The sequence below is a fragment of the Brienomyrus brachyistius genome, chromosome 8 (assembly GCF_023856365.1).
Source record: "Brienomyrus brachyistius isolate T26 chromosome 8, BBRACH_0.4, whole genome shotgun sequence".
Taxonomy (NCBI): domain Eukaryota; kingdom Metazoa; phylum Chordata; class Actinopteri; order Osteoglossiformes; family Mormyridae; genus Brienomyrus; species Brienomyrus brachyistius.
The window spans coordinates 6400558-6428233 of NC_064540.1; the positions used below are offsets into that span (position 1 = coordinate 6400558).

Genomic DNA, 27676 nt, shown 5'->3' on the forward strand with positions numbered 1-27676 from the left:
TACAGAACATTGTTAAAATAAAAGGCCATCTATCACAGTGGGCAACATTCCCCTGTCCCAACTTTAAAAAATGTATTGCTGGCATCAAAATCAAATTTAGCAAGTGTCATAAAATGAAAAAAATTCTCAGTTTCAATATTGTATTTGATGTCTTTGTTCTGTTTTCAATTAAATACATGTTTGTATCATTTGTAAATCATTGCATTCTGTTTTCATTTACATTTTACGCAGTGTCCCAACTTTCTTGGAAACAAGGCTGTATTTATGCATTTTCTGTGCATTTAAAAGCTATATAAACCATTCCTTTTCATTTTTTATAAGTGAATACAGAAGTAGTTGCCAATCAAGTAACACTCCAAATGGTCAAGTTAGTTAACAAGTGGAAATTGAGCAGAACAAACAACTCTGGAAATGATCCAACTGACTACAGATACTGTTTTGGGAGAAAAACAATTTGGGATCAAAACAAGATGATTAAAAATGTTTGGTCAGATATTCTGATCCAACTGAATATAAAAATATACACTGGCTGGCCAAAAAAAGTTGCACACTTTAATATTTCGTTGGAAATTATTTGATTATGGTGCACATTCGTCGATGCATTGTTTTCATGTGCTTATGCAACATCTTCAATATTTTTTTTCATCTAGATTTGCATTCATTTCTCATCAAGGTCTTTTATTAATAAAAGGTAAGTTGAACCACCCCATACAGCGTCACTCAGCACATCTCCAAGACTTTCATTGAGGTTAAGGTCTAGGTCAAGACTCTGCGGTGGCCAATTCATGAGTGAAAATGGTTCCTCATGCTCCGTGAACCACTCTTTGACAATTCGAACCTGATTAAACTTGCCATTATCGTCCTGGAAAATGTGTGTGCCATTAGGAACGAAAAAATCCATTGAAGGGATAACCTGGCCATTTAGTACATTCAGGTACTCAGCTGACATCACTTTATTGCTGTGTAACGTTGCTGAGCTGTAATAATGATCCAATAATTGGCTCTTAAGTACTTGCTTATTTAAATTCAAACGGTGACTTTTTTTTGGCCAGGCACAGTATAAAATGTCCATTCATCGATCCATCACTTTTGAGTAAGTGCTCATCAGCTTAGGGACGTTGTGATTTGAAGCAGTAGAGGACCAGGCAGGTTGAACCAGACATTTTTTTTCATTCAGATTTGCATTCATTTCTCATCAAGATTTTATATTGATAATAGGTAAGTTGAGCCACCCTGTAAACTTTCTCAGCACATCTCAAAGACTTTCAATGAGGTTAAGGTCTAGGTCTAGGTCAAGACTGCGGTGTACCTCTATGGCATGATTCTTACAGATACTTAACAACAGTAATTTACTTCTCTTCTGAGTATGGGAGGAAACAAAAAGTCAATATATACTAGGTTCAAAGCTATATCAATGCTCTATGTGTGAGGCAACATCAGGACTCACCAACTCTTCTGTAAATATGATACAATTTGGTCTAATTAGTCTGTAGTTTCAGAGGAAGGGATGAATTGATAATATCAAATATCTCATGGTTGCACGCAGTAATACATATTTATTATCAGTGTAGAGTACAATTGAACACTTGAAAACACAAAGCAATTACGTTTTATGAGGAAGAAAGTCACCAGAAACGTGTAATGAACATATCAATTACGAATGCACATTTTTAAGGTCTCCGCTACTGCATGTGAAGTAAACTCTTAAAAACCCGCTTGAAATTCTCATTGCAGAGCGGGTAGATGAAGGGGTTCAGGGTGGAGTTGAAGTAGCCGAGCCAGATAGTGAACATGTGGAGGTCATGGTGGATACACGTCTTGCAGAAGGCCATCACCATGAAGGTGACGAAGTAGGGGATCCAGCACACTAGGAAGGCGGCAATGATGAAGCCGAGCTGCTTGGCTGCTTTGCGTTCTTTGTAGGCTCGCAGGTTCTGAATGCACTGTTTCGACTGGGTGCAGAACTTCTGCCACGACTGCTTCAGGGTTTGCACATTTGTCGAGTCCAACTTCAGGTCAGTCCCCGGAGGCCAGGGAGAGGCCACAGGGTGGTGGAAATCACCGTGGCAAACGACAGCAGCATACCTCTGCACATCAGACATGTGGGTTATCTCGCAAACCCCAGACACAGAGTTTGGAGACGACAGGTTGCAGTCATTGACAGACACAAACATTTTTGGAACCTTGTCATCGTCCGACTGTAAAATGCCAAGAGGCAGAGAGGACAGCCTCAGTGGCGTTTCAGGTACTTGCTCCTCTGCAAGACAAGAAGAAGAAGGGACATGTTTTTCTGTATCTTTTACCGATTTTTTTAAGTGTTTTGGAACAGTAAATAGTGACGTCTGATAGCAACATTTATTGATCTTTTTCTCTGACCAAGCCACGTCTGTCTGAGCATCACCATCCATGTCCTTTGAATAGCATGGCTGACCTAAGCTATACTGATCTAGCAGATCGTCAACATTGGAATAATCCGGTGGAGTACTTCGTTCAGTTTTGGCGGGGTTAAACTTGAGGCTCTTTCTTGAGAGTTTACGCTTTTGTGTAATCCCGTGTCTCTTTATTGAATTCTTTAGTTTCTGAATGCATTGCCTCTGTCGGTAATGCTGCCTTACCACCATATAGATCCTCATGTAAAACCAGAGCATCAGCAAAGACGGAACATAAAAATTCAAAATGGCTGTCAAGACCTTGAACCAGGTGACGAAGCGGAAGTCCGTATCGCATTTATTCTCTGTCTCTGGTTTCGGGTTAGAGTCAGAGAAGAACCGCCAACCCAGAATGGGGATAATCCAAGTCATGGATAGAAGCCATGCTCCAGCGATCATCAGAATGGCTCTACCTCTGGTACGGTACTGCAGGTACTGGAGAGGCCGGAGGACGGAGCGGTACCGGTCCAAACACAGAATGAACAGGCTGAAGATGGAGGCGGTGCTGGCGACGTAATCCATGACCAGCCAGAACTGGCAGACTATGTGGCCGAGCCTCCACTCGTCCTCCAACAGGTAGATCAGGTTGAGTGGCATGACGGTGGCGCCAACGATGAGGTCGGCCACGGAGAGGCTCACGATGTACAGGTTCCCCACGGTGTGCAACGTCCGTTCCTTCTTCACGGCGTAAAGCACAAGGACATTCATGACTACTGTCAACAGGGACACTGTGCCGAGGAAAATGCCCAACAGTACATTGTTCACGTGAAGGTTGAGCGATCCCGTTAAGCCGGAATGAATCTGTGCTCCAGCCCCAGTCTGGTTCTCAGCAGCGTCCTTTACATAATTGTCAGTTAATAGATGTCCCGGTATTGGCTCCATCAAGACGCGCGCTGTGGAATCCTCACATGGTGTCCTGTGATTGGCAGGTGGCAGGAACAGTTCTGGGGATCCAAAGTTTCGTGAAGACGCTCTTCTGGAAAACCTACACAAAAATATACATTATTGTACTTTGTAAAACAGGGAGTGCTGGAATTTAGTGATACTTTATTAATCCTCGTGGGGAAATTCTCTTTTCGCCTACCTCATCTTGCTCTCCATGAGCGACACAGACATTAGGCACATGCAGAGCATATACTGTATGTACGGTTCATTCGTAAATTAGACATTTGAACTTGAGATTGACCTAAACACATTTAGCCGTTTTGGAGGTCAGAGACTAGACTTTCAATGCTAAATATATTAAGTGATGAATCATCATCTCATATCCTTCTCGATCCAGTGAAGATCCACTTAAAAATTAATATTGAATACAATTTTGATTTGGCAGGAACAGGAACCTGGCAAGGTCAGAACCTCCAAACATGTTGTCCTAAAGCTCAAATTGTCCTTTTTAAGAAACAACGGGACTTAATGGAAATCTGAGCAAAAACAGAATGTCCTCTAAGTCCTCTGTAAGTTTTCTTCTAGCGTACATAATTAAGTATTAAGTCATTTGTATTAATAAGAGTACCTTGCAACCATTTTATTAAATTGCCTCCCTCCAGACACAACCTGGAATCATACATAATACAGAAGTAATCCTATTTAATTAATTTTGCACAAAGCCGTTCTTAATGTCCATAAAACAGATCTAACCTTCCCGACTAGAACTGTCACAGTTACATGACAGCATTTATGCTCCTCGATTTAATCCACTTGAAAACATTCCTTCACTAGCACTCTGATGGCATAAGAGAGTGATGACTTATGTAACTTTCCCTGAATGCATCAGAATGGGAATGTTCTACAAGAATCGCGTGCCGATTAAATTCTTAAGGATGTCTAAGAGTTTTTTTTTTCCTTTTTTGCTGAACTCTTCAAAAGCATACTCAGAAGGACCCCAGCCCCGAGGGGCCACCAACCGCGTGATTGCAGTTTAAGTGCCATATCATCTGTATGACAATACAGACACTCCTCTACTTACGAATGAGTTACGTTTCGAATGGCCGTTCGTAACTTGAAATGTTCGTAAGTCATTATTGAACATCATTTTAAGGGTATACGCAAGTACAAAGAACTAGGATGCTGGGAGTTCGCACGCTACGCTGCTGCGCGGCGGGAGTAGCGGCCAGAAGGGGATCAAGCGGATTCCACCTGAACTTCCAATCATCCATCTTCTAATAATTTTTCTTGGCAGGATTGGGGGGGCGGGCGGTTGTAGGGCCTATTTAAAGCATCATAGGTCAGACTGGGGTAGACTCTGAATGGGGCGCCAGTGTGCTCTCGAATTTGATATGATTTCTCTTTTGTTTGGTCATGACAATTTGTATTAGATACTGATTTATGTTGTATGCATAATAGCATTAACACATGCCTGTTGTTTCCAGTTGTGCAAAATGCAGCTGGCAGTTGGCAGTCGCATACAGTTCCCAGTGAGATGTCATCTATTCCATAATACTCAAACTTCTCATGGCACCAAGTATTTATTGGAAAATGACGACTTAAATACCATCAAATAAACCCTCGCTTTAAATGTAAATGTCATTATGTAGGTGATATGCTCCGAAAGATTAATAATTTTGATTGGCAGTAGATCACTAGGAATTCCTTTTGCAGGTCCTTTGGACATTAGTGGTAATATACAGATGTTGCATAATTTGCACAACTGCATCTATCTGCACACACACACACACACACACACACACATATACATATACACACAGTATGCAGTCTATAGATACTAAATCTTAAGATGAATATAACAGAAGTTCCCTTTTAGCCTTTTTTTGAGGTATGGTGATTCATCTCAAGTGCGTATCTCAAAACAGAGATAATGCCAAATTGGCTTGTACATATGTGCAATATATCAGCTCACATCTTGCCCTGAAGTTGGATTATGTGTAGCAGCTGCTGCTGAATAAATACTTCATTTCAGAATATATACTGTGCTGCGAGGGAATATGACGGCGCTGTGAGAAGCGTTCAGCTGTAATGTGAATGGTTCTGATCACACGATATCAATGAGGTACATCTTTAGAAATCCATTCAACACCAAGGACACCTTTTCTATACAAACACTGCATCGGAAATACAATAATCATGGGTCCCTTACATTTACAAGATGATCTGAAACATCTGAAATGGTCAATAAATTAGGATTCTATAAGTAATAACACTATATGAAAAACCCATAAAAATAGTTACATTGATCTGTAAAGGTCATACATCCAATATATATTATACACACACAGACACACACACACACACACACACACATACATACACCTTCCATGCACTTGAGGCAAATGTATTATTTTTTTATAGAGCTAGTGATTTTCCTTCTGTATGGGGGGGGGAGTAAACACACACCTATGTCACCTTTTCATATTCTGATTAAAGATAGGCTATATAAACAAGCTTTAACAACGGCTTACACGTTCCATGGGAAGTGACAATTAAGAGTACTTTAGCCTACAGTACGAGTCGCGCTGCTGGATTGCCTTGCATTGCACCGAAATGTAGACTCGTTCAGAAACACTGTTTGTTTTATATCGGACAGGCGTGTAATCAAGCACAATTAACCGCTTACAGTAATTCTGAAAAGTGAGCACATAATCCAAAAACAAAATGACACGGTGTAACTGTAGATAAATCCGTTATCTTCTGCACGACAAAAACATTGTAGAACAACAATGCAGCACAACACTGGTTTCTTGACCAGTAATACCTGTTGAATCGGCTACTCCAAAAGGTTTAATATAGCGTTCCGAAATACCTGCGACACGTTTAACTTCAAACAAAAACCATTGAAAGTGGGCTTTGTAATTCTTTTTAAGTTACACTACTATCCTATAATGTTTCAAGTGATCATGTAAGTCGTATGATTATGAGCGCCTAGGGTAATATTCACTATAATTAGATACTTCCTAGGAAACAAAACATTTGTACATCTAATGGAATTATTAAAAAAAACAAACACCACTACGTTTGTTAGTCTCTAAAAAGGACAGACCTCAATTAATAGCGTATAATTTAAAATGATCGAATATATAGAAAATGTGGCGTAACTTACCTTGATGGAGTCTAAGCCATCCGGTAAGTGTGAGAAAGGATTCGGCGTAAGAGAGCCGAACCGCAGCAACAAAACGTCCGCTGGTTAATACGAGGCTCGCAGTTCCCCAGCGCTTCAAGGCATGTGCTAAGCGCTCACACCCACTTACTCCGATACTCACACTCCTCGACACCCGAACCTTTCCATCGCATTTCCCTATGTCCCAGTTTGATTCGCCAACTTGGGGGGGGGGGAAGCAAAATACTGCCGATAAACACAGGGAAGTTCATAAGGTGTCTCCTCAAAACATACTAAAGTTGCATCTTCCCATGTATTGCAGAAGGTTTACTAAGTAACACCTGACTTCATGAGAAAGACGCTATGAAATTTCTGGCCTCATCAGCCACCCCCCAGGTGCGCGAATAGCGCAAATGAGGAGCGTCACTCGCTTTGAAATAAAGCCGCATATGGAAAGTCGTGCAGTTAGGAGTCACTTCCGTTAGGGGAGCCTTTACGCGTGTTTAAAGGCAACTGCCTATGCATTTTCGGTTCTCCTGAAGTCTGAATGAAACAGACCCCCCCTCCAGTTTGGCGTTTTTTTTTCTTTCGCAAACAGATGCAGAAGAGAGAAAGATTAGCGTCTTCAGTAGCTTCATCCAATAAACCGTCTCACCCAATTACCATAGGCTACATGAGACGGGGATGGCATGAGGAACAGAAAGAGAAAATCTAGTTTACTTGGTCCCTCCTTCAATACCTCGTTCGTCTCTGCGAAATTAATTGATAACAATAGTTTTCACCATCAGACTGGCATCACTTGGAAACAATAGCATAATAGCTTAATGGAACAGAACGTAAAAATCTCATAAATACGATAATAAAAAAGATATTTGGCAGTATTTCCGTTCATGATCATAATCATGTTCACATGTTCATTAAAACAGTGAGCCATGTCTGAATTTCAAGTCACTAAGGGCAGTGATTAAAAATAGCCTGCGTTTAAATGAACCGCATTCAACTCCATTCAAAGCATTCCTGATATGTCCTGAATAAAATCATCACAGCTCGATGAAACAAGATAGAATCACGTTTAGCTCATAATTTGAAATATTCTACAACAGAAAGTAAATCAGTCATTCTGTAAATCAGTTAATTTCGTTTTAGTTATCGTACGTATTTACGATCACAATCCTAAAGGTGCAGTACTTTCCTTCACTTGCCTGCATGTTGTGTTACCACTTTAAATCAATAGGCCAACAAAATAAAGTAAAAATGGGATCAAAAAGTTATTTTTATTTGATATGGATATTGTGGCCTACACATCACTCAGTTTGTCTTTTTTTTAGCATAGCATGTACATAAAAGGTAAAAAAATCGTTTAAATGGCTCATCACTACAAGTAATTTATTCTAGCTTATTCGTTTGTAATGTCCCCAATAGTCCAAAATGTATTAAAGTATCAACTTATCAACGGATTGTTGCTCAAACACGCCGTGCCTCTAGAAGTGTCTCCCAAGTAGGTATAAATGAAGTTTTGGCAATAGTATAGTAAATGAAATAACTCAAAATAACACAAAATACAAAAACGGGGGACAGAAATCAAGTCATGAACTGAATGTGCATATATGCACTAGAGAAATGATTGATGTCTAGTCAGAGATACTAATGAAAATTAACACTAAAATTGATGAAAAAATGTGTTTTTCAGCGCAAAACTGATTTTTTTTTTCAAACTGTTCACTTTGAATGTCTTACGAAATTTTGGGACATTAAGAAAAAAAGATTAACTGGTAAGATGCTATTCGGACATAAGGAGGCGAAGCTCGCCTCTCCTCGGACTCTGTATTAAATCCTGCTGCCGTAGGTGTAATCAAATAACAACGTATTCACTCATTTTCCAATGAATATTAGTAGCGCAACTGTGAAGATCCAATACTTTCCAATATCCATTGTTAGAACAAACTCGACGCAGTTAGGTTACAAACCCCCAGAAAACAAAGTAATAATGCTACGTAATACAAATGAGACAAGCTTGGCCTTAATGCACTTTACCGCATTATTTAATAAAAGTTCTCCTATTTCCGCCCACATTTGTGGGAGCAAAACACAAAGAATTAAGTGAAGCTTTAACTGAATAACACAACTAAGTTTTGATGGCACGATTCCTTTGTTTAATAGTGACTTCCTTTCTCTTTTTTGCTTTAAGAGCAAGAACAGTGTGCTCTTCTTTATTTTTGAATATACATATCAATTAGCGGTCTAATAACTCGAGCAGTAATGAATTATGCAAGGATAATTCACAATGTTGTTTGGGGTTTCACGAAAATAATTATTTCTCCATCAAATCGTGTCCGCTAAGTGTTCCTCGCCTTTTCTGTGAGCAAAATACACAGAAATTAGGGCAGGTTGATCAGACGGAGTGTGGTGAAGCCTTAATTTAAATGATAATGATTTATTGGTAAAATGCAGTTACTTAAAACGCGTGTAGCAAACAACAATACAGCGATCAGTCTGAGCCCAGAGACACCGGCTGGTGGGGGGTGGAAACTGGGCTGGGGGTAGAACCGGGGCTGGAGTATTTTTAACCATTCAAACTCGCCATAGGGGGCGGGGCTGAATCTCGCTGGACAGGACAAGCCCATTTTCAGTAATCACTTGTCTTATCTAATACAGGGTCAGAGTAGGATACACGGGACAACACGCAGTGTACACTTTGGAAAGTTATAGTTTCTCACATTATCTTTTTGTTTTTTGCATAATTCACCTAGACAGCACAAGCCTCTATCTGATGGTTTCACTGGTCAACTACAGACTTTTCAATAACAAAAACAGCAGCAGCAATAAGCAGAGATGTAGAATGTGTCCACACACACATGCACACACGCACGACCAATCAAAAGTTTTTGCACACTACAAGTTTTTACCACTTTTCCCTTTATTTCATATGCTGAAGATGTTTTATTCTTGCTAAACATTTTTGGAAAGCTGGAAACTGAAAACAAGTTTCCTTTATAACATGGAAAGTGTATGTAACAGTGCATGTCTGGCATCCTAGTAACAGGTTATGTGGTGATGGAATTGTGAAATTCGAGGCTGTCCTTTACCTTTGAATGAATGGTTAACGGTATCATCCCATGAAACAGAGCAGTATTTAATGTCCTTTTTAGAAGGAATGCCTCAAATTGTCTCTGCTGTTATAACTGTTAGAGGAGGTTACTGATGAATCAAGATTTTTTTTGGCAAATAAGGGCAGTATGTAGCTCAGTGGGCTAAGCCTGTGTGCCTGTAATCAGAAGGTTGCTGGTTCAAACCCAGCTTCCATATGTCTGCAGATCCCTCAGAAAGGCCCTTAACCCCCAGCTGTCTGGGGGCTGCTACAGGTGACTGCCCTTCACAGATGGCTTATTCTACAAAGAGCAAGCTGTAGGAGGTGTAAAAGCAATTTCCCCATGGGGAAAATTAAATATTAAAATGGTGAACATACTGTAAATGCATTTGTCAGCAAAGAATATTGAGTGTATTTTTAATACATGTTAAGTGAATAACAGTAAATGTAGAATATCTCAGTGGGGGCAAAGACTTTTGACTGGTGGAGTATACACCCAAAGTAAAACACTGGCCAATCTTTCATTTTCTTGGGAAAATTTGCCTTCTGCCTCTCATAGATCTGCATCTTCTCCATCTCATGCTCTAACAATCAATCCCAGAAAGTAAGCAGCGCTGACAGAAGCTTGGATGGGAACACATTTCAGATGAAGGAAGAAAAAAATGGCGATAGCTGATGACAACTGAATGTGGGCAATCTGACAATTCTCCCGCCATCAGACAGCAACCGAAGGGGGTAACAGGTTGAGAAAATGGAGAGTAACAAGAGGAATCTAAGCACTGCTTAGTGAGGGTGTCACAGTGAGTTACCTGGGCAACTGGTAGATTCAGTATGTTGTGTTCTAACAGAGGGCAAGTCAAGTGATCACAGAGATGAGTTTATCGATTATGAAACCCATACAGTGAGTTAAGCCCAAAAAAAGATGTCAAACTACGCAGAATGACAGCAATAACTGCAAACATCCACAATCAACAAATACATAATTCAAATAAATATAATAAATATATCATACAAGGGAGGTGTAAAGACAATTTCCCCAAAAGCATCAATAAAGTATCAATTATTATTATTATTATTATTATTATTATTAATGTTCTGAAATGGTGCGTTCCAGTTCCAGTCATAAAATTAGTAAACATTAATTTACATAAGGGGGTGGAGCAGTGGTGAGCACTGTTGCCTCACACCTCTGGGACCAGGGTTCGAGTCGCCACCGTGGCCCTATGTGTGGAGTTTGCATGTTGTCCCCGGGTCATTGTGGGGTTTCCTCCGGGTACTTCGGTTTCCCTCCATGGTCCAAAAACATGCTGAGATGAACTGGAGTTACCAGATCATGTGTAGGGGTGAATATGTGTGTGTGTGTGTGTGCCGTGATGGATTTGAGCCCGTCCTGGCTTATTTCCTGCTGTGCAGCCCTAGTTGGATTGATAAGCTCCAGACAACTGTATCCCTGTATAGGACAAGCAGTTATAAAGGAAGGATGGATGGATAATTTACATAGAACAATTCCATTCCTATAGTCTCAGTCCTACCCAACCCTGTGATTCTTAACCACACGATAACTTTTATCACTTGCCTATGCTTTGTATGCAAACTCTGATGGTTACGTATTGCTTTTACATTTGCTCTAATTAAGTGCTGCACTTCATGCTTAGGTTCTCCTAATTTAGTACTTAATCATTAAATGGCTCGTGTTTTTATGTAAGATGCCTCAGAACGCTTTCAGTGCATCCCATGAATCAAGTCGATTCTGAAGAAGCGCAGCTGACGTATCCTTGATTCTTCAGGATTTGCAGAAGCTGTCTACGTCAGGTTCCCTCGATTACTGAGAGACAGGGGGACAGCGTGCATGTTTTGGGGAGTGGCAGTTACAGGAGACACGCCCATCTCCACAGCTGTAACCAATCACGATAAGCATAGAGTTTGCTTGACGTCTAAGGGTGAGAAGGGACCATCAGTTAAATGTACCTGTTAAAACTAGAGAGCCAAAGTGTAGTTTTGTACATTGTTCATATTACTTTCCTGGAATATCCTGAGGATAGTAACAAAAAACACCCCACTCCGTGCTCCAATCCCCTTGCCCAGCGGGTCTGTCAGCCAATCAGAAGAAAGAGGCTGTTCACAACTTCCTTGAGCGAGAGACTAATCTTAAAGCTCTCTAATTTCAGGTGAACTGTTGCACACTTTTTCTTCTCTGCTGTCACTAGGAGAGAAAATATACATCGTATGTGCCTTACAAATTTACAACATCTTTTAGCAGCAGTCTTACACAATACAGGAAGGTAAACATGTTATGGCTTGGTGGAGACATTAGTTCTCATATAAGGCCGTTATAAGGATTCATATTGTAATAATTGGGAAAGACAGCTTGTGATAAATTTCAGCCACTTTTGGTCCAAAGGAAGACAAAGAGTAAACCTCTATAATTAGATTGAGAAGGACTTCAGCACTCGGTCATTGAAAACAAATACGAATAGGATGTGTCTCATCAGCAGAGATCACACAGTATCTGGTGCTTCTCCATTGTATATTGTAATCATTTGCTCATTGTATTAAAATTATTTAAATGTTTCACAGAACATAAAAGCACAGTGTTACACGAAACCATACAATTCCCATAATACGTACGAGTGTGATGCATCAGAATAATTATTTGTCTTCCTGTAATACTCAGCTGAAATCAACAAAAACTTATCATTACACAAATAGGTAATGATTCAACAAGGTAAACAGCCTTCTGAGTGACCTTAAGTGACATTAAGAATGACATAAAATGTTAGCATTTAAATGTAAGAAGCACACCACCAAACCAGACATTAAAATTGTTTGTTTGCCTGTGATTGGCTGGTGGGAGTCTGTTACTTACCGTTGCTTTTATTTACTGCAGGCAGACTGTTTTGACAGCTTTACCGTGTCACTGGGAAAATCTCCCTTCTATCCAATCAGGACTCAGTGACACTGTCACTTCCTGTCCGATGGTCACACTTCAGTTGCTGTTATGCTTTTTTTTTTAAAACTAAACTCCAACGCTTCTCAGTCCAATTTTTTTTCTTCCCCCAGTTTGGATGCTGGAAACGATGATACAAAATGTGGACACACTGCTCCAAATTTTCACAGGGACACCATAACTGCTGTTTTTTAATACTCTATGTGAATCATTTGATTATATACTTTTGTTGATATTCCTCTGACAGGAAACTTTATCAGTGTAACAGTGCCACTCTCCCGAATTCATTGTCCATCAAACAGAAAAGGACGGGCAAATGCTCACCTAGGTTGATGTTTACCCTTAGTTACCCTTGGGGGGGGGGGGGTGGTCCTTAATGTCACATTTCATCCATGGCCCAAGGGATATACTGCACTCAGTGTGGTCGTTATGACACCTAATCCAATCAGCTGTCCCTTTCATGAAGGAGCAATGGGTTTCCTTGGAACAGTGATGGGCCACTTTTAAAAAAATGTTTTGGGTTCTGGAACTAAACCAGAAAGGCACAGGGCATCACTGGAGGAAAGCTTGAATACAGAGAAAGTTCTACTCGAAAGAAGAAAGAAATCCTAATTCTGATTTCTAAGCTTTTACAAGTCAGAAATTCCTAGCAAAGACATGGCAATTCATCAGTAACAGATACTAACAAGACCATTAACTATTGACTTCAGCAATATGAGACAAAACAATGAAATTGTATATTAAATTAGCTACTGTATTAGCTTCCCAAATTGTGAACGGATTCTGCAAAGCTTGTGTTGATAATAAAGACATGCGAATAAAAACAGTTGTGATGTAAACACCGAACAATTTGTATATTCAGTGAGCAGCAATTTCTTCACGAATACAAACAATAAACACAAAAACAATAAATAAACAGAATTGGCCTACATTATCAAGCTTTTGAGTGTGATTTTGCAGTTTCAATAAATGTTTGGTTGGTTATTTATATTCCCCTTGCGGTAACTGCTGCAGGTAAATCATATACAGGCCTACCTGATTTCAACATCATCTGCACGGTTATTTTTCAGAGATTATGTATGACGTTATTGATCGACGCATTTTGCTTTTTTTCAGCCGAGAGCAGAGAACTAATTGCTTCACCGATATTCAATCATGGTTCAAAGATGGCATCTGCATCTGGTCATGAATCTAATCAGGTTCCTCATATGTCATCTGTAACGATTTGCAGCTGTAGATCTTCAGCTGTTACTAACAGTGTTAGAGGACACTGGAAATTCCATCCAGGGAAGATCTTAAGATGTATGACTGCAATTCACAACCCCGGGTGCCATTTGCAAAGCCTCATACACGCTTTTAGTGTAGTACGGATGCGTAAATGTCAAATATAGTTGCACACCCAGCACTCACTGATTGAAAAATATACATCGGATGTCGTAGGAGTATTTGTCGGGAATCGTAAACGCTAGCAATATAGATTATCCGGTATCTTTAGTAGCCGTATATATAGCTGGAAAAATGTCTTTTAAAATGTATATTTGTATATGTATATGAATGTAAATATCAGCCTAAGAGATTTTGATATAAACGTTTTCTATGTGTAACACGTGTTGTTGTTAACATAAACATAAAAGCGTTAATTACAATAATAATAAAAAAACAGTTACTGCCGGTGCAACGTGGCGAGATGTGCGTATTTAAACGCTTTTAAACTGTTTAAATATTTTCCTTAGCTGCCATCCATGAAATCATGCGCACCCGTCTGTTCCCTCACGGATACGAAACGGCAATCTGCCGAAGTATTTCTTTACACACCAACGCATAAGAACATGTTTGCATTGATGATGGGGCCACGACTAAAAATATGGCGCGTACTGATTTTCGCTTGGTAAATATCAGTTACTGCGCGTGTAACATAGCCTACCTTATGAAGGTGTATTATATTGTTTTAGGCCTTAACGTCAACGCACCTCGTTTCATGTTTTATTCCCTGACTGTCTATTCAACTTGCCAACTACACGTGTGAATAGACATGCAAAGAATATGTCCTATTTGTTAGAATGTTGATGTCCTTTCGTGTGTTCGTTTGTTAGGAATGAAATTTATTCATTATAAAAAGATTCATTGTTAACACCGATATCTTGCATGCACTCTGTTCTAAGTATGCACGGTAATAAAGCATCGTAACTGACCACTGTACCAGTATACATAGCATGTCCAGAGCCGTAATAATGGTACAGCATAAAGCTGGCTTTGATGCTCTTACACTAATATGCACACGTGGATGTCCACTGTAAGCAATACACACACAAGAAGCTTCGGGTCACCAAAAGAAAAAGTTGAAATTATACATTTCATTAATTTTGGCCCATATATTAAATATGCTGTATGTTAGCCTATCTCACTTATAAGTATGAAGGATTAAAGTGTGGTCATTTACTTGATTCCGGTTATTGTAAAATAAAAGCAGAGGGAAACATCATATTTCCAAACAAGGTGCTTCGAGTAGCTACATTCAAGTGTAAGTGCACCAGCTAATAAAGCCTTATTTGTACCACGAAGCTAGCCTAGGTGTTACTTTAGCTAGCAGGGCAGAGCTCATCGGAGCCAATCAAACGGTGACTTCTGACGTTACGGATTACCGAACCACACAAAACTATCACGTGTCTTTTCACCGAGCGCTGGTGGTGAGTCATCACGAAAGACCGCTGCAGGTCCCGGGGGGTGGGGGCTTGCACTGGTACAGCTTGGAGAATTAGGAGGCACAATAAACGTGGCGCTGAGCTCCTGGAGCATGGCCGGCCGCTGGGGCGCTCGGTAATTGCTGCTGTTGTGCACTTGTCCTGGCACCGCAGGACACATACAGTCAAAGCAATGTGATTGCCGCCTCACTCTCAGCCTTTCCGTAGCTACTTGCGGGACACATCCGATTTTAAAAGGTCTCAGTTACCCAGGAGGTGGAAATATGAATGTCCAGAATGCAACCTGTTGCTAATTATTCACAGTAGGTTGCTGCTTTGAATTGCAATGGGGGACGGATGTATTTCTATGCGGCGCGTCAACAATTAAAGAGAAAAAAAATTGATATTTCTTGTTAGAAGAGAGATAAATAAGACTTTGGGTTTTATATTCCAGGCTGGAATGTTGCTACCTCGTATATGGCATGTGGCCTAGATTCAGAGCACATACCAATTGTACAATTTCGGCCATAACTAGCATCATTATCTGGAATATACCTGGTAAATTCAGATATAATTAAATTTAGTCTAAAGACTAAATTTGATTTCAAAGGGGTACTTCAGCGAGATGGCGATGATAAAAAGAGAAGACAGACTAGTGAATCTTTTAATACGAAATTTTTTTGCTGGTCGAAGATTTTTTTTACAAGAACTCTGGACAGAAGCCATTCATAAATAAACGAAACGACTGGAATTAATAGAAAAATAATTTAATGGCAAGTGAATGGAGTTAGCTGGAAATAATTGTTATTGTGTGAAAGATCCTTATTAAGGATTACGGGCAAAGCTCTTCGACTGAAAGATCAATGCTGACTCCTGCTGGTCATATCGTGTAATTCATTGGGAAGCGAGTAAACAAGTTCGTTTCCACATCCCTATGCCTATTGCATTTGCTTTGATATGGGCGTTCAGGTAAATATAAGCAGCAACTAAAAAAATTTGTGTAAATAAAATAGTGCACTGTATAAGCCTAATTTTATTATAAATGCTTCAATTCTTCATTTCCTTCAATAGTTATCCATTCATCCATCCATTTTCCAAACCGCTTATCCTACTGGGTCGCGGGGGGGAGCCTATCCCGGAAGCATGGGCACGAGGCAAGGAACAACCCAGGATGGGGGGCCAGCCGCACACCAGGATAGGGGCAGGGCACACACATGTGCTTTCCTACGGACAATTTTAGCAAGTCCAATTAGCCTCAGCATGTGGGGGGAAACCCGGAGGAAACCCCACGACGACATGGGGAGAACATGCAAACTCCGCACACATTTGACCGAGGCGGAGACTCGAACCCGGGTCCCAGAGGTGTGAGGCAACAGTGCTAAGCACTGCACCACTATGCCGCCCCCTGCATGCATCTTGTGAATGAAAATTAAGACGAAACACTATTTATGGATCAATAGCCTACATTTTTAGAAAAAAAAATTTCACAAAGGCCTACAGACCTACGTGTGTGTGTGCAATTATGAAGTCACATAAAATTGGCCTATAGCCTATATTCATTTGCATGAATGGTCGTGAAGGCATTACGAAATTTCATCTTATTAGCATGAATGAGCAGCAGCAGCCTTTTTGAATAACTCATATTTCACGTTCATTATTATTTTATCGTAAATTGTTATTTTTGAATCATTACTTTATTCACGACGAACGTAAAGTGCATAGGATCAATCTAGCAAAAGTGGTAAAACGCTCAGTACAATGGCAGTCCAGGGTGCTGAAATAACACGAGAGGCAGGCTTGCAAAGACTTACCAGGCCGGAGATCGATGTAGTCTCCCCCGGTGGCCTCTCCAGTGTGGTCGATATCCCCGGGCGTGGCGGAAGGATGATGTGCAAACCTATCGTACAACATCCACCCACAAAAAAGCCGAGATGACAAAATAAGCGATAGAAACAACACATCTAATGACATGTTGTCAGGAAACAAAAGTATTTTAGCTTGCCCATTTAAGTGATACACATTGATTTTTGGGCTCGCCCGTTAAAATGACATGAGTGCAAGTAATTCCTACTCACCTTTCTTCTCTTTCAAATTTTTTATATTTTTTGCCGTCACATATGCAGACATGTGAGAAGGTGTCCGTTTTATGTAAAGCACACGCATTTCAAATACACATGTCAGGTGTCTGCGATAAACCGTTTATTCGTTCTAGATATTGACGCTAATAAAAGACAAACACGAATGTGTAATTCCGTATACTCGATGCAAATATTGTCTGGAGTAATGTGCATTTTCGGTAAAACACACTTCTTTTGAGTCTTCACTAAGCATTTCATTATGAATATAGTCACATCAAAGAGAACAACGTAGTCCTTTGATATTGGCTTTTCCAATTGCCATTTCTCCTTTTTTTTTTTTTTTTTTTTCCTATTGCGCTGTTTATTTCCTCTGTTGACCTAAACTCCCACAATTGTAATCCTACATATTACTCCTGGTATTGTCAGATGAGTCAGCGCATTATTCACTCTACGGCAAGAAGTTGTCATTCATTAGGCTCATTTAGGTATTTTTACACATTATTTAAAAGGATTTTGAAGGGGCCAGGGAATACTTTTTTGTTTAACTTAACAGCAAAATACAGTGGAAACCGCTTTTAGTGATCACAGTTATAGTGATCAACTATTTATATGGATCAAAAACATGGGACAGAATCATTCTAGTATAAATACTGTTTAAATAATTTGCTTATAACACATCCAGTAATCCTCTTACAGTGTTCATTTTGGGTCTATTTAAACATGACAATGTAAGGAAAAAAATACAACTGCGGTAATTCTTATTTATTTTTTACTTGACTCTGATCGCCCTGCTTAGCCTTGCGGTAACCCGTCTGCTTCTGGCTAGCTACCTGAGGCTAATGCTGCATGAACAGAAAACATGACAAGAAAAGAAAAGTCATTTTCTCTCAATGACAAGTATAGACTCATCGAAGCTTATGATAAATTGCCAAAACTTAGCCAAGGAGATGCTATGGTGAAACTATAAGCGGTTTGAGACAATGTAATGTCGTGAAAATGCGCTGTGCAAATAAAATTGAATTCAACTGAATATTTATTTAGGCCCTACAGCACTACTGTATTATGGAATATTTGAATTATACACAATTTAGTCATTTAATCTATATAAATAGCAATGCTGTCCGTTTTATTATCTTATGTTCATGTAATATATATATATATACATGTCATTTAGATGGTCATCTGCCTGAGACATAAAAAAGATGGGACAAAGAATTGGTTATACTGATCATCTGCTTATATTGATCAATTTCACCCAGACAGATGTGATCACTATATAAGTGGTATCCACTGTAGTGGGTTTCTCTTTTAATTTTCTCCAGAAAAAAAATGTTTTACTGACTACCTTGCTTGGTGTGAAAACCTTCAGAACACAATGCCCACTACATTAATATCCACTAGACACCGGACTGTGAGGTTATAAAGAGTAATAAATACGGAAGCAATTTGTTATGTTACTGTGAGGACCTTCAACATGAAAGCACTTGCACACCTTGAAATGAGTTCCTGTTTGCTAGACAGTGGCTGTACTACAAGTCAGCAACATAAAACATTTTAGGGACCCGAGAAGATAGGCCTGCAACAGACTGTAGATGCTACATGTCCAGTGAACACAAAACACTAAGCAATGCACTTTAGCATCATGTTGCTTGGTATATTGATGCATATTGCTGAGTTTTCAAAAAAATAAAGCAGTGATAACTCCTTTTTAATTCTCAGCATGTTCTTTGTCTAATTATTATTGTCGAGCAGCTTAGCATGTTTTAGGGACATCATCTGGAGACCTATAAGTCTCATACTGAGGCAAAGGTTATAATGAAATGAAAGAGCCACATGATTATGATAATGACTAGCATTATTATTGTTGTTATTATTATTATTCTATCTTCCTAATCTGCTTCATGGTTAAGCTGGCAGCCTATCTTATAAAGCACATGGCAAAGCACATGGCAAAGCAGGAGACTCGCTGAACAGAATGTATAATAATAATTATTACTATCATTAATAATAGCAGTTGATAATTATAATACTTTTGATTATATAGTTTCTTTGTGGATGATTTTTATCCAGAAAGCTCTCACAGTTTTCTGTCTAGATTATGCTTCTATTTCGTTTTTTGGCATGCTATGTTTATTAATGCTACTCAGGATGAGCACCTTGGTCCAGGTTCATAAGCAGGGCTTCTTCAGATACTGGAACCATCTGGTCTCAAGCTTCAGTGCTTCACCTCTACAGCACACAGAACCGGCAAAGGACACATGCAGCCCAGTTCCCACGCTCGAAATAGACACATCGCTGTCAAAACTGAGTCTTAGTTTTGGCAACTGTGACATAGTTGTGGATTAAAACCAGGGGATAGTCTGCACATTCATTTAAATGTAAAAAAAAAAAAAAAACTACAATTACACTGACGCACACGTAGTGCGGACACGTATACACGCAGTACGTCACATTTCTTTATAAAAAAAAAAAAGCAAAAAAACAAATCATATAGGCCTAGACTACAGAATCACACATTACCTAGGCCTACATGTGACGCATGTTGTCAACACTTATAATGCTTTGATCATAAGTTAAAACGAAACCAGGCTTTGGCAAAGCCTTTCCCGTGCATGTGCGTGGATTTGCCACACGGCACCTGCTCCTGAACCAGGTTCAGCCTTCGCTCGTCGATTTCTGAAGCGCTTTTGGATGGCAGCCATGACTGCGAGGAGTCCTTATCTACGGCGGAAGAAAGAAGCTCGCTGCTGAAGGAGATAATGAACCCCGGTGCATGGACAGAGCACTACACACAGTTAATTACATCTCAGCTAATTTTTTCCCTCTCTATTGGTTTCCATTGAGGGTTTGTTAAGGACTCGGAAAATAAAGTACGGTCCAGAAAAAAACACAGCATTATTCCAGATGAAGGAGCTAAAAAGGAGCGAAAGGAAAAATGTTCCGTCATCAGAAAAGATATCCGTTTGGGCTTGATCTGATTGTGGTAAAGGGCGCGAACATTTAGAAAACTGCCGTTATTTCATTTAGAGCGTTTTTATCAGGATCTCACCATCTTTTCTTTGTCCTTAACTGAGAAGGATTGGGAAACACTAAAAAGAAAAATGGCAAACTTACAGTTAGATACGTCGATTTATAAATTCCTAGATTAATTATTTACCTGTCTGCCTCATTCTGATACTTAACGAATAACGATGCATAATAATTTCTGTATTTTGTTGCTAGATATAAATATTTTTATTTGACCCAGCCCTTAACCCACGTTTCATTGCTGTTTAACCAGACGTGTATTTCTAAGCGGGCACGCGTCTCTGTCCACTCAGGAACATATTCAGAGGTACGTTGCATTAAAATAATGAGCATATTTAATGAATCGCCCCGCCCGTTCTCTAATGCTCAAATAAGTGCCAGATACGCGGGCAGCCATACATACAGTAATTATACACGGTGACGTGTGATGAAGTCCGAACAGACCCTGTCCTGTTGGTGCGGGAGTGAGTGATTGCGGTGTTAATGAGATACAGGACCTTTGGCGGCGCGCCATCCAGCGGGAGCGCGCGTTTCTCTCACGTCTGCAGCTTTAACGATTCAGGTACCTCGGCACCAGCAAGCCACATCACTTACGCACTGGCGCTGGGTCCGCGAAAGAAGCTGCATACACCCCATCACGCACACGCAGATTGACACGAACAAACATGCTGGCTGGCTCCATGGGTCACCACCCCTAACCCCTGGGTTCTGACATGCGTATAAACGCACGCGCGCGTACACGCGCATCCAAGGTGTTCATATATATCATTTCTTACAAGAGATTCCAACAGAAGCAAATACACACATGTGACTAGCTCGTGGCAGATGCAAACGCAGACACGGATCGTGTGTGTCATTCATGCAGTTCGCATTTAGGATAATCTCATTCACAGACACGTGCATATAATTCTGTATCACAGAAACGCACACCTTTATAATCATACACATGCGCAGACCCAAGTGCATTCGTGCACGCTCATCCTGAATATATGCAAAGATACATACACACACATGCACATGTATCTCCTTTATAATGACAAATTCACATGCGTACACGGTTATTGTCTGCTTTCTAAATATACATAGACACACACACACACTCTCACACAAATGTTCTTCGGAGACGATGACAAGCATTCGCAAACGCGCACATTCACGAGACAAAGCGAGTTTCTGACAGCACATGACCTTCACTGCGTTTTCCAACATCACTATTTGGAAAGTCTGTAGGTCTGGGGATGGGGGGTGATAGGGGGCGTGCAAATCGTGATCGCTATCAGTGCAATCCCAGTACAGACCATTGTGTGGCGCTGTTTAGCCGCCGTACTGCGGCGTCGACGCTCATTTCTCTGCAAGGTTGCACACATCTCTGAGTCTGTCTCCCCTTAATCTCTCCCTGCACCTTGTAGAAGAAGCTGTCCTCTTATCCTTTCAAGTAAATCTCTCCTTTGATATATTAAAAATAATATTCCCATAAAAAACGAGTTATAAAACAAGGGGAAACGGTGCTGTCTTTTAAAAGACAATAATATGTGGAAATTAACTGGTGCTCTTATTCAAGAAAGCATACGGCCATGAAGAAATTTATTTCAAAGGAGAATTCATGGCAAAGTAATAAATGAAAATATTTAATTTTGCAATGTCACTTCAGTTGCTGCACGGTTCAGTTATTACTCAAACGCGGACGCGGTAGGCTCATTTTCGGCAGATCACATAAATTATCATCACAAATCACCACAACCCACAAAAGAAAATAGCCCAATTTTCTGTGATTTATTTTTACAAAGATATTCAAATGTAAAGACATAAATCAGTTCCTTGCACACGAGAAAGACATTCTCAGAAGGAATGAGTATATTTTCGTAGGATTTAAAATAGGATGCAATAGTCGTAGTATGTTAGGTAACGATCTCATTCATAATAATTTCTTCTGGATCTGCTGGATAAAATTTTTGTCCTTGTGGATGATTCATATCCTTCCAGAGGCAGTAGAAGTAACAACATGTGTAAACAAAACAGAACCGACTCATTCATCCTTCTAATAAAGGAACATTTAAATAAATTTAATATGTATGATATTGTAATACTCGCCCTTTTCTGTTTATCCTGTCACATGCTTTAAACTGCGCACGGTGATCACGTGAGCCACTTTGAATCTTTTTGATGTCTCATTTGGGGGGAAATAAAAAAATGCATTCTTTATCTAATCATACACTTGGATACCAGACTTCCTCACACACCAGCACAAAACTCCTTTTGACAGTAACACCCTTACCAAAGTGACCTGGTGAAATCTGCTTCAGTCAGCTAATGACGTAGTTGTGTCAATATTGTCTTTTACGTAAACACATGGGCCTATTATGTAATATTTGGCACATTCTGGGCAATAATAAAGTACGTACATGTAAATACACAGAGGAATTTTATAAAGAAATGCTAAAAATGTATTTTATACAGAAACGACGTTGTAAAATGTGTTTTATCAAAGAGGACATTAAAACAGGCTACGACAGACCCTGGGGACGGAGCAGAGTTATCTCAACACTGCCGGAACTACTGTGGGTATTAAGACTTCACTGACGTTGCAGACCAGCAAATCTGCTCTTTGTTTGGGAAACCGCAATATAAGGTGCAATGTAAGAGGATAACGTTTTAAAATGAAACAGTTATCCAGGCTGTAATGATGTGCCACGGGCATTAACATTCAGGCGGTACGGAGGGGTCTCCATTATCCATTTTAATAGAGCTTTTTGGTGCGCCACAGAGACGGCCCACCGAGCTGACAGCTGCGTAAAATGTTGTAAAAGGGTGAATCGGAGCAAATTATTTTTTCATATCAATATGTCCTCTGCCTCCGCTCTGTTAAGGCTAAGCTGGCAAGGGGCTGATGATCTTTAATTTTCAGTCCATACGAAGGCTAAATAACCATGGGCGTCCCATATAGCTGCTCTCACGATTTTCGCACAAAGTTTTTCGTTTCTTCCTTTAAATAATAATACATTCAGCTGAAAAGAGAAAGGGCTGATATTTCGGGGGAGAGGAGTGGTGTAAATCTCTCTCACAGCGGGAGTCGCTCCCTCGGTACTAGCGTCGCTCTATCACGACCATCTTTCGGAACAAAATGAACAAATGAACCCGAATGCATGACAAGCAGTCACCAGAAAGCACGGCTTTTGTGCAGAACAGCATCATTACGATAACGACAGGCACACGCATCTGTTGTAAATGACCTATTTTTTTAGCGAGCGTCATAAACATCATTCAGAACTGTCACCATTATTAATGTTTCTTATAATGCAGAAAATGTTGTCATATCATCAGCATTATTATTATCATTTATTTACAAAGAATTAAATTGCTTTTGATATGTAAACAGAGCTGCAGCTCTGACGTTGAAAAAGTGGTCACAGAGGACGGATGGATGGAAGATATATGAATGGTTCACTGCAATGTTTCACCCAGTGCAGAATAAAGATTATTATGTACATTCATCTTCCAACCATTTATCTACTACAGGTTAATAGGGGTGGGGGTGGGGAGGGGGGACCAGACAGCAGGCCGTTGCAGGGAACACACATGTTCTCAGACTACGGGTGATTTAGAGATCTGTTAACTTAATTGCATGTCTTTGGACTGATGGAGGAACCTGGGGCGCCAAGAGGAAAGCCACGCAACCCAGGGAAATGGCACAAACTCACACATAAGTGATGTTCAAACCTACAGCCTTAGAGTTGAGAAGCAACAGCGCCACCTATCGCATCACCGTGTCATTGCTTATTATTAGCTGTTCTCAGAGAAATGCGTCATGTACGTATACTTTGATGACATTGCTTATTTTAAGTCTCTGTCCCGAAGATGCGAGATACCTTTCAGTTATTTCTAGCCTTAGGTAATTGGCAAGAACTAGCTTTCACTGCAGATATGGTAAATGTTGTGGATGAGTGCACCAGAATGTCATGGTATAACCTTTTTAATAAGGTATCCATTCGTGCTATTATGTCACTTGGCTAATGCTTTTATCTACAGGAACTTGATTTCTCTTCTTGCAAACTGTCTTGTTTTACCTGAGGGTCCATACAGGTCCTAAGACTGGCAAAAGTATCAACACTTCCCTCCCCCCCACAGGAATGAACTTTCAGGGTTAAGCTAATGATCGTCTTTTTTTTTTTTTTTTTTTACTCGCGAAGAGTAAAGGCCCTAACCGCGGTTTTTCTTTCTCCTGGGTCTCCTGCCTTTCGCGACAAAAATCCATCTTTTTGACCACTTCAGCTTACATTCTAACTTATTTCACAAATGTCAGAACCAGATAAAACTCGGAACTTTGGATTATATAAAATTTAAAAATGAATATTTCGTTTCAGGTGATAATAAACAATATAATATCCTTAAGTCGTTTTGACATGCTTTATGATCTAACATATATTTTGAATAGATAACTCTCAGTGTTTGAATGAAAAGCTAAATGATTTTTAAATATATTTTACCAAATGTCATCTATGCTCTGAGGTTGCTCTCGTATTCTAAAGATATAAAATTTCTAAAGGCAAACAGAAAAACATGGTATTTTATATCTTGTCAAAATATTATGATAAACAACAGCCAAAAATGAGTTGATATTTCCCAGAATATAGTAGGCAGCAAATTTGCAAATAATGTGTCAATAGAAGCCATCAGTCCTCCTTGTCTGTGAAATTCCACTTCAGACATATCAATAACACACTACCAATAAAGGCAGCGTCAGGATTTAAGACCTATATTTACATTTTTTTAATACAGGCTGTCGACTTACGTGAAACCGATTTAAGTAAATCCACACTCATGCAAAAAATATCCAAGACACATAGAGTTTACGGAAGCACCATCACGAAAAAAGGTGACTTATGCATATATGTGAGTTTATCTTTTTATTTTTAAATGTTCTTCAGTGCATGTTACTAGAATGTTTTTTATATTAAATATACTAGTGTATATTTTGCCTTATGTTTGTTTTGCTGTAAGGTGTCAAATGGTATGAGGAGATAAATTTTAATTACGTAAAATTTGACTTACGCAAGAGTTTGTGTATTATGTCAGGTGAAAACGGCTTGTATTTTCAGCTGGTTATGGATGTGTGTTTTAATTGAATTGTTATTAAACCGTAGGCATGGATGACACGAGTGAGCTAAATATCTAAATAAATCGGTCACGATCTGACCTTTATTGGGAGAGCTGTTTGCGCGTGTTCTACGCTCTGCCTGTAGCGTTGATATTCTAATAAGGCTGACACAGTGACTTTAACCCGTAAGTGTGCCATCTTTCACTGTGATGGAACCACAGGCTGATGTGGGAACATCTGGGAGATCAGCTGCTGAGAAGAGGCTGGGGATTGCACTGTGTGGTGCAGTATGAAAGTTCAGTATGAAAGCACTATCTTCCTTCAGCACACAGAAGGCTGACAAGCTGGCGTTATGTGTAAGATAGGCTATGCCTTGCTGTACAGGTTTCAGGACACGGTGAATCCCGTTCAATGAGAAAATCAATGTATAGACTGTCAAATTATACTGTCAACAAAACTAAAATATGACAACATGACGTTTTGGACAAATAAGGTTAAGCCATCACTGGATATTCTATTATTTGTTTTTTAAGTGTAGCAAATATACATACGGATCATAGTTGACTTATGACTTTATGCGACTTACGACTGATTGACTTTACGATTGCTCCGAGACCGCAAATATACGGCCTCGAGTGCGCCGCGTTTGGCAGCGCAAGTGTTACCCAGAGTGTATGACTGTTTTCGCCCCAACGAACTATGAAAATGGTGATGAAAAAGTTAATATCCAAGCTTCCAACACCAAACAATATGACTTAAAGATATTAAGTATATTATACAGTATGCTATACATATGAGCAGGGGAGCGCATGCAGAACTAGTACGCATTCGCCATATAAGCAATACGTACGGTAATTTTTTGTCGAGGCAGAGCAAATGCGTATTTTCATGTGTCTTTAAGATGTTACCACTGCATTTTATCCTTTATGTGGTTAATTTGTACTTCTTTCCTGGCATAAAGGCTAAATGCACAGTGGTTTCTTGTAATAACAGCGAAAATGCACATTAAATAAAGACGTATTTGCGCTGCTAATACAAAAAATTGCTGTGCATATCACTTTATATGGTGTGTGCGTATTTGCCTACCAGTTAGTGCTCCCTGCATATGATAATTGTTGCATATAAAATCAAAGACCAGCTTACAGTCAATGGAAATGTCCTACCAAAGGCTACTGCGCATGCGCATGGACATCTTTTTCATGCGCATGAAACTGTTTTTCATGGCTACACGCCCATAAATTCTTGCGATCACCGTATGTTCTAGAAGACTAGTCAATTGCACATCGCACATGAAGAGTGAACTATTGGGCGACATTTTGCTAACTGAGCCAAACCAGCAGGAATGAAGCTACACCCCTGGCAGGACTGTTTGTTAGTGCAGTAAAAAGCAATGTATGTACTGTATATGCTGTGGTAGGAAATTCTGACAACGTAGGAAAATCTGACAGAACAGCTAGTTAGAACTGATCATGGTTCTGAGTCGAAGATGATCTGTGTATCGGGAAAAATAGTACAGCAGCTATGTCTGCAGAAATATCACCAATGATATGTGCAACCACACAAAATAAAAGGCCTTCCGCTTTGTGACCCATCTTCATTAACACATGATCACGTTTAGTTGGATGTTTGCACCAGTGAAATCCTTTCTGTGCTTATCTTTGGAAATACACATTGTGAATGTTTCAGGCCTTTCGAAAACTTGTTACAGATCATACACAAGGGTTGAGGACAGAGTAGCAACTTTTTTCTATTAATTCTTGAATCACTCAGCTGTTGTTTTGGTCTTATCATTCATTAATTAATATTAATAAATATTATTCCTAGCAGTATTTCGCGATACCTTTGCTTCATTCGTTTTCTTTCCATTCTAATGATATTCCTGATGCGCCGTTGGCGTTTGCGTCTTTTATGCTGAAAAGCACCTCCTCGAAAAATTTTTCTCCACCTAATGTGTTGCCCAGCAAACTCCAGACAAGCCACGGTCATTTTTGAGCGATGACTCCTTTGTCGCGATTCTCCCAAGCCGGACGGTTTTCTTCAGGTCTCTTTGTATCTCTGACAGGTCTACCTCAGCCCCAGTGAGTTCTGCAGGACTCCTGAAGTAGCTGCCAGACACGCACTGGTGTCACCCGCAAGGTTACTTTCCCAGATGCTGAATGTTGAGCTACGGCCTTCTTTGTTGTGTCTGGATGGTGTGATTGCAGATCTCGATTCTTGACCATTGAACCTGCGTTGCTCATTGGGATGTCCAAAAAGTTTCGTATACTTTCGTCTTTCATG

General features: G+C 39.8%; 1 protein-coding gene across 9 annotated transcripts; it reads right to left on the reverse strand.

Moving 5' to 3' along the window:
* Positions 1–1530: 1530 nt before the first annotated feature.
* hrh1 (histamine receptor H1) lies at positions 1531–21493 on the reverse strand. 9 transcript variants are annotated; one of them, XR_007399239.1, is made up of 5 exons: positions 20896–21493; positions 17008–17093; positions 12840–13044; positions 12435–12636; positions 10628–11771 (listed from the first exon to the last, which is right to left on the reverse strand). XR_007399239.1 is itself a non-coding variant. In XM_049022098.1 (3 exons), exons 1-3 carry the CDS (start codon positions 21046–21048, stop codon positions 1683–1685), a joined length of 1971 nt encoding a protein of 656 aa, XP_048878055.1. In that variant the 5' UTR covers positions 21049–21493; the 3' UTR covers positions 1531–1682. The 9 variants fall into 9 exon arrangements, 7 of the variants coding, with proteins under 7 accessions (XP_048878055.1, XP_048878059.1, XP_048878056.1 ...); XR_007399238.1 differs by having other exon boundaries at positions 17272–21493; XM_049022098.1 differs by lacking the exons at positions 10628–11771; positions 12435–12636; positions 12840–13044 and adding an exon at positions 1531–3414.
* Positions 21494–27676: the final 6183 nt, after the last annotated feature.

Coding starts and splice junctions, on each gene's coding strand:
- hrh1 (XM_049022098.1), bottom strand. CDS start 21,048: ATGCGCGTGTACGCGCGCGTGCGTTTATACGCATGTCAGAACCCAGGG. Junction 17,094..20,895: donor CGCGGACCCAGCGCCAGTGC/GTAAGTGATGTG, acceptor GTTGTACGATAG/GTTTGCACATCATCCTTCCG. Junction 3,415..17,007: donor CTACATCGATCTCCGGCCTG/GTAAGTCTTTGC, acceptor ATTTTTGTGTAG/GTTTTCCAGAAGAGCGTCTT.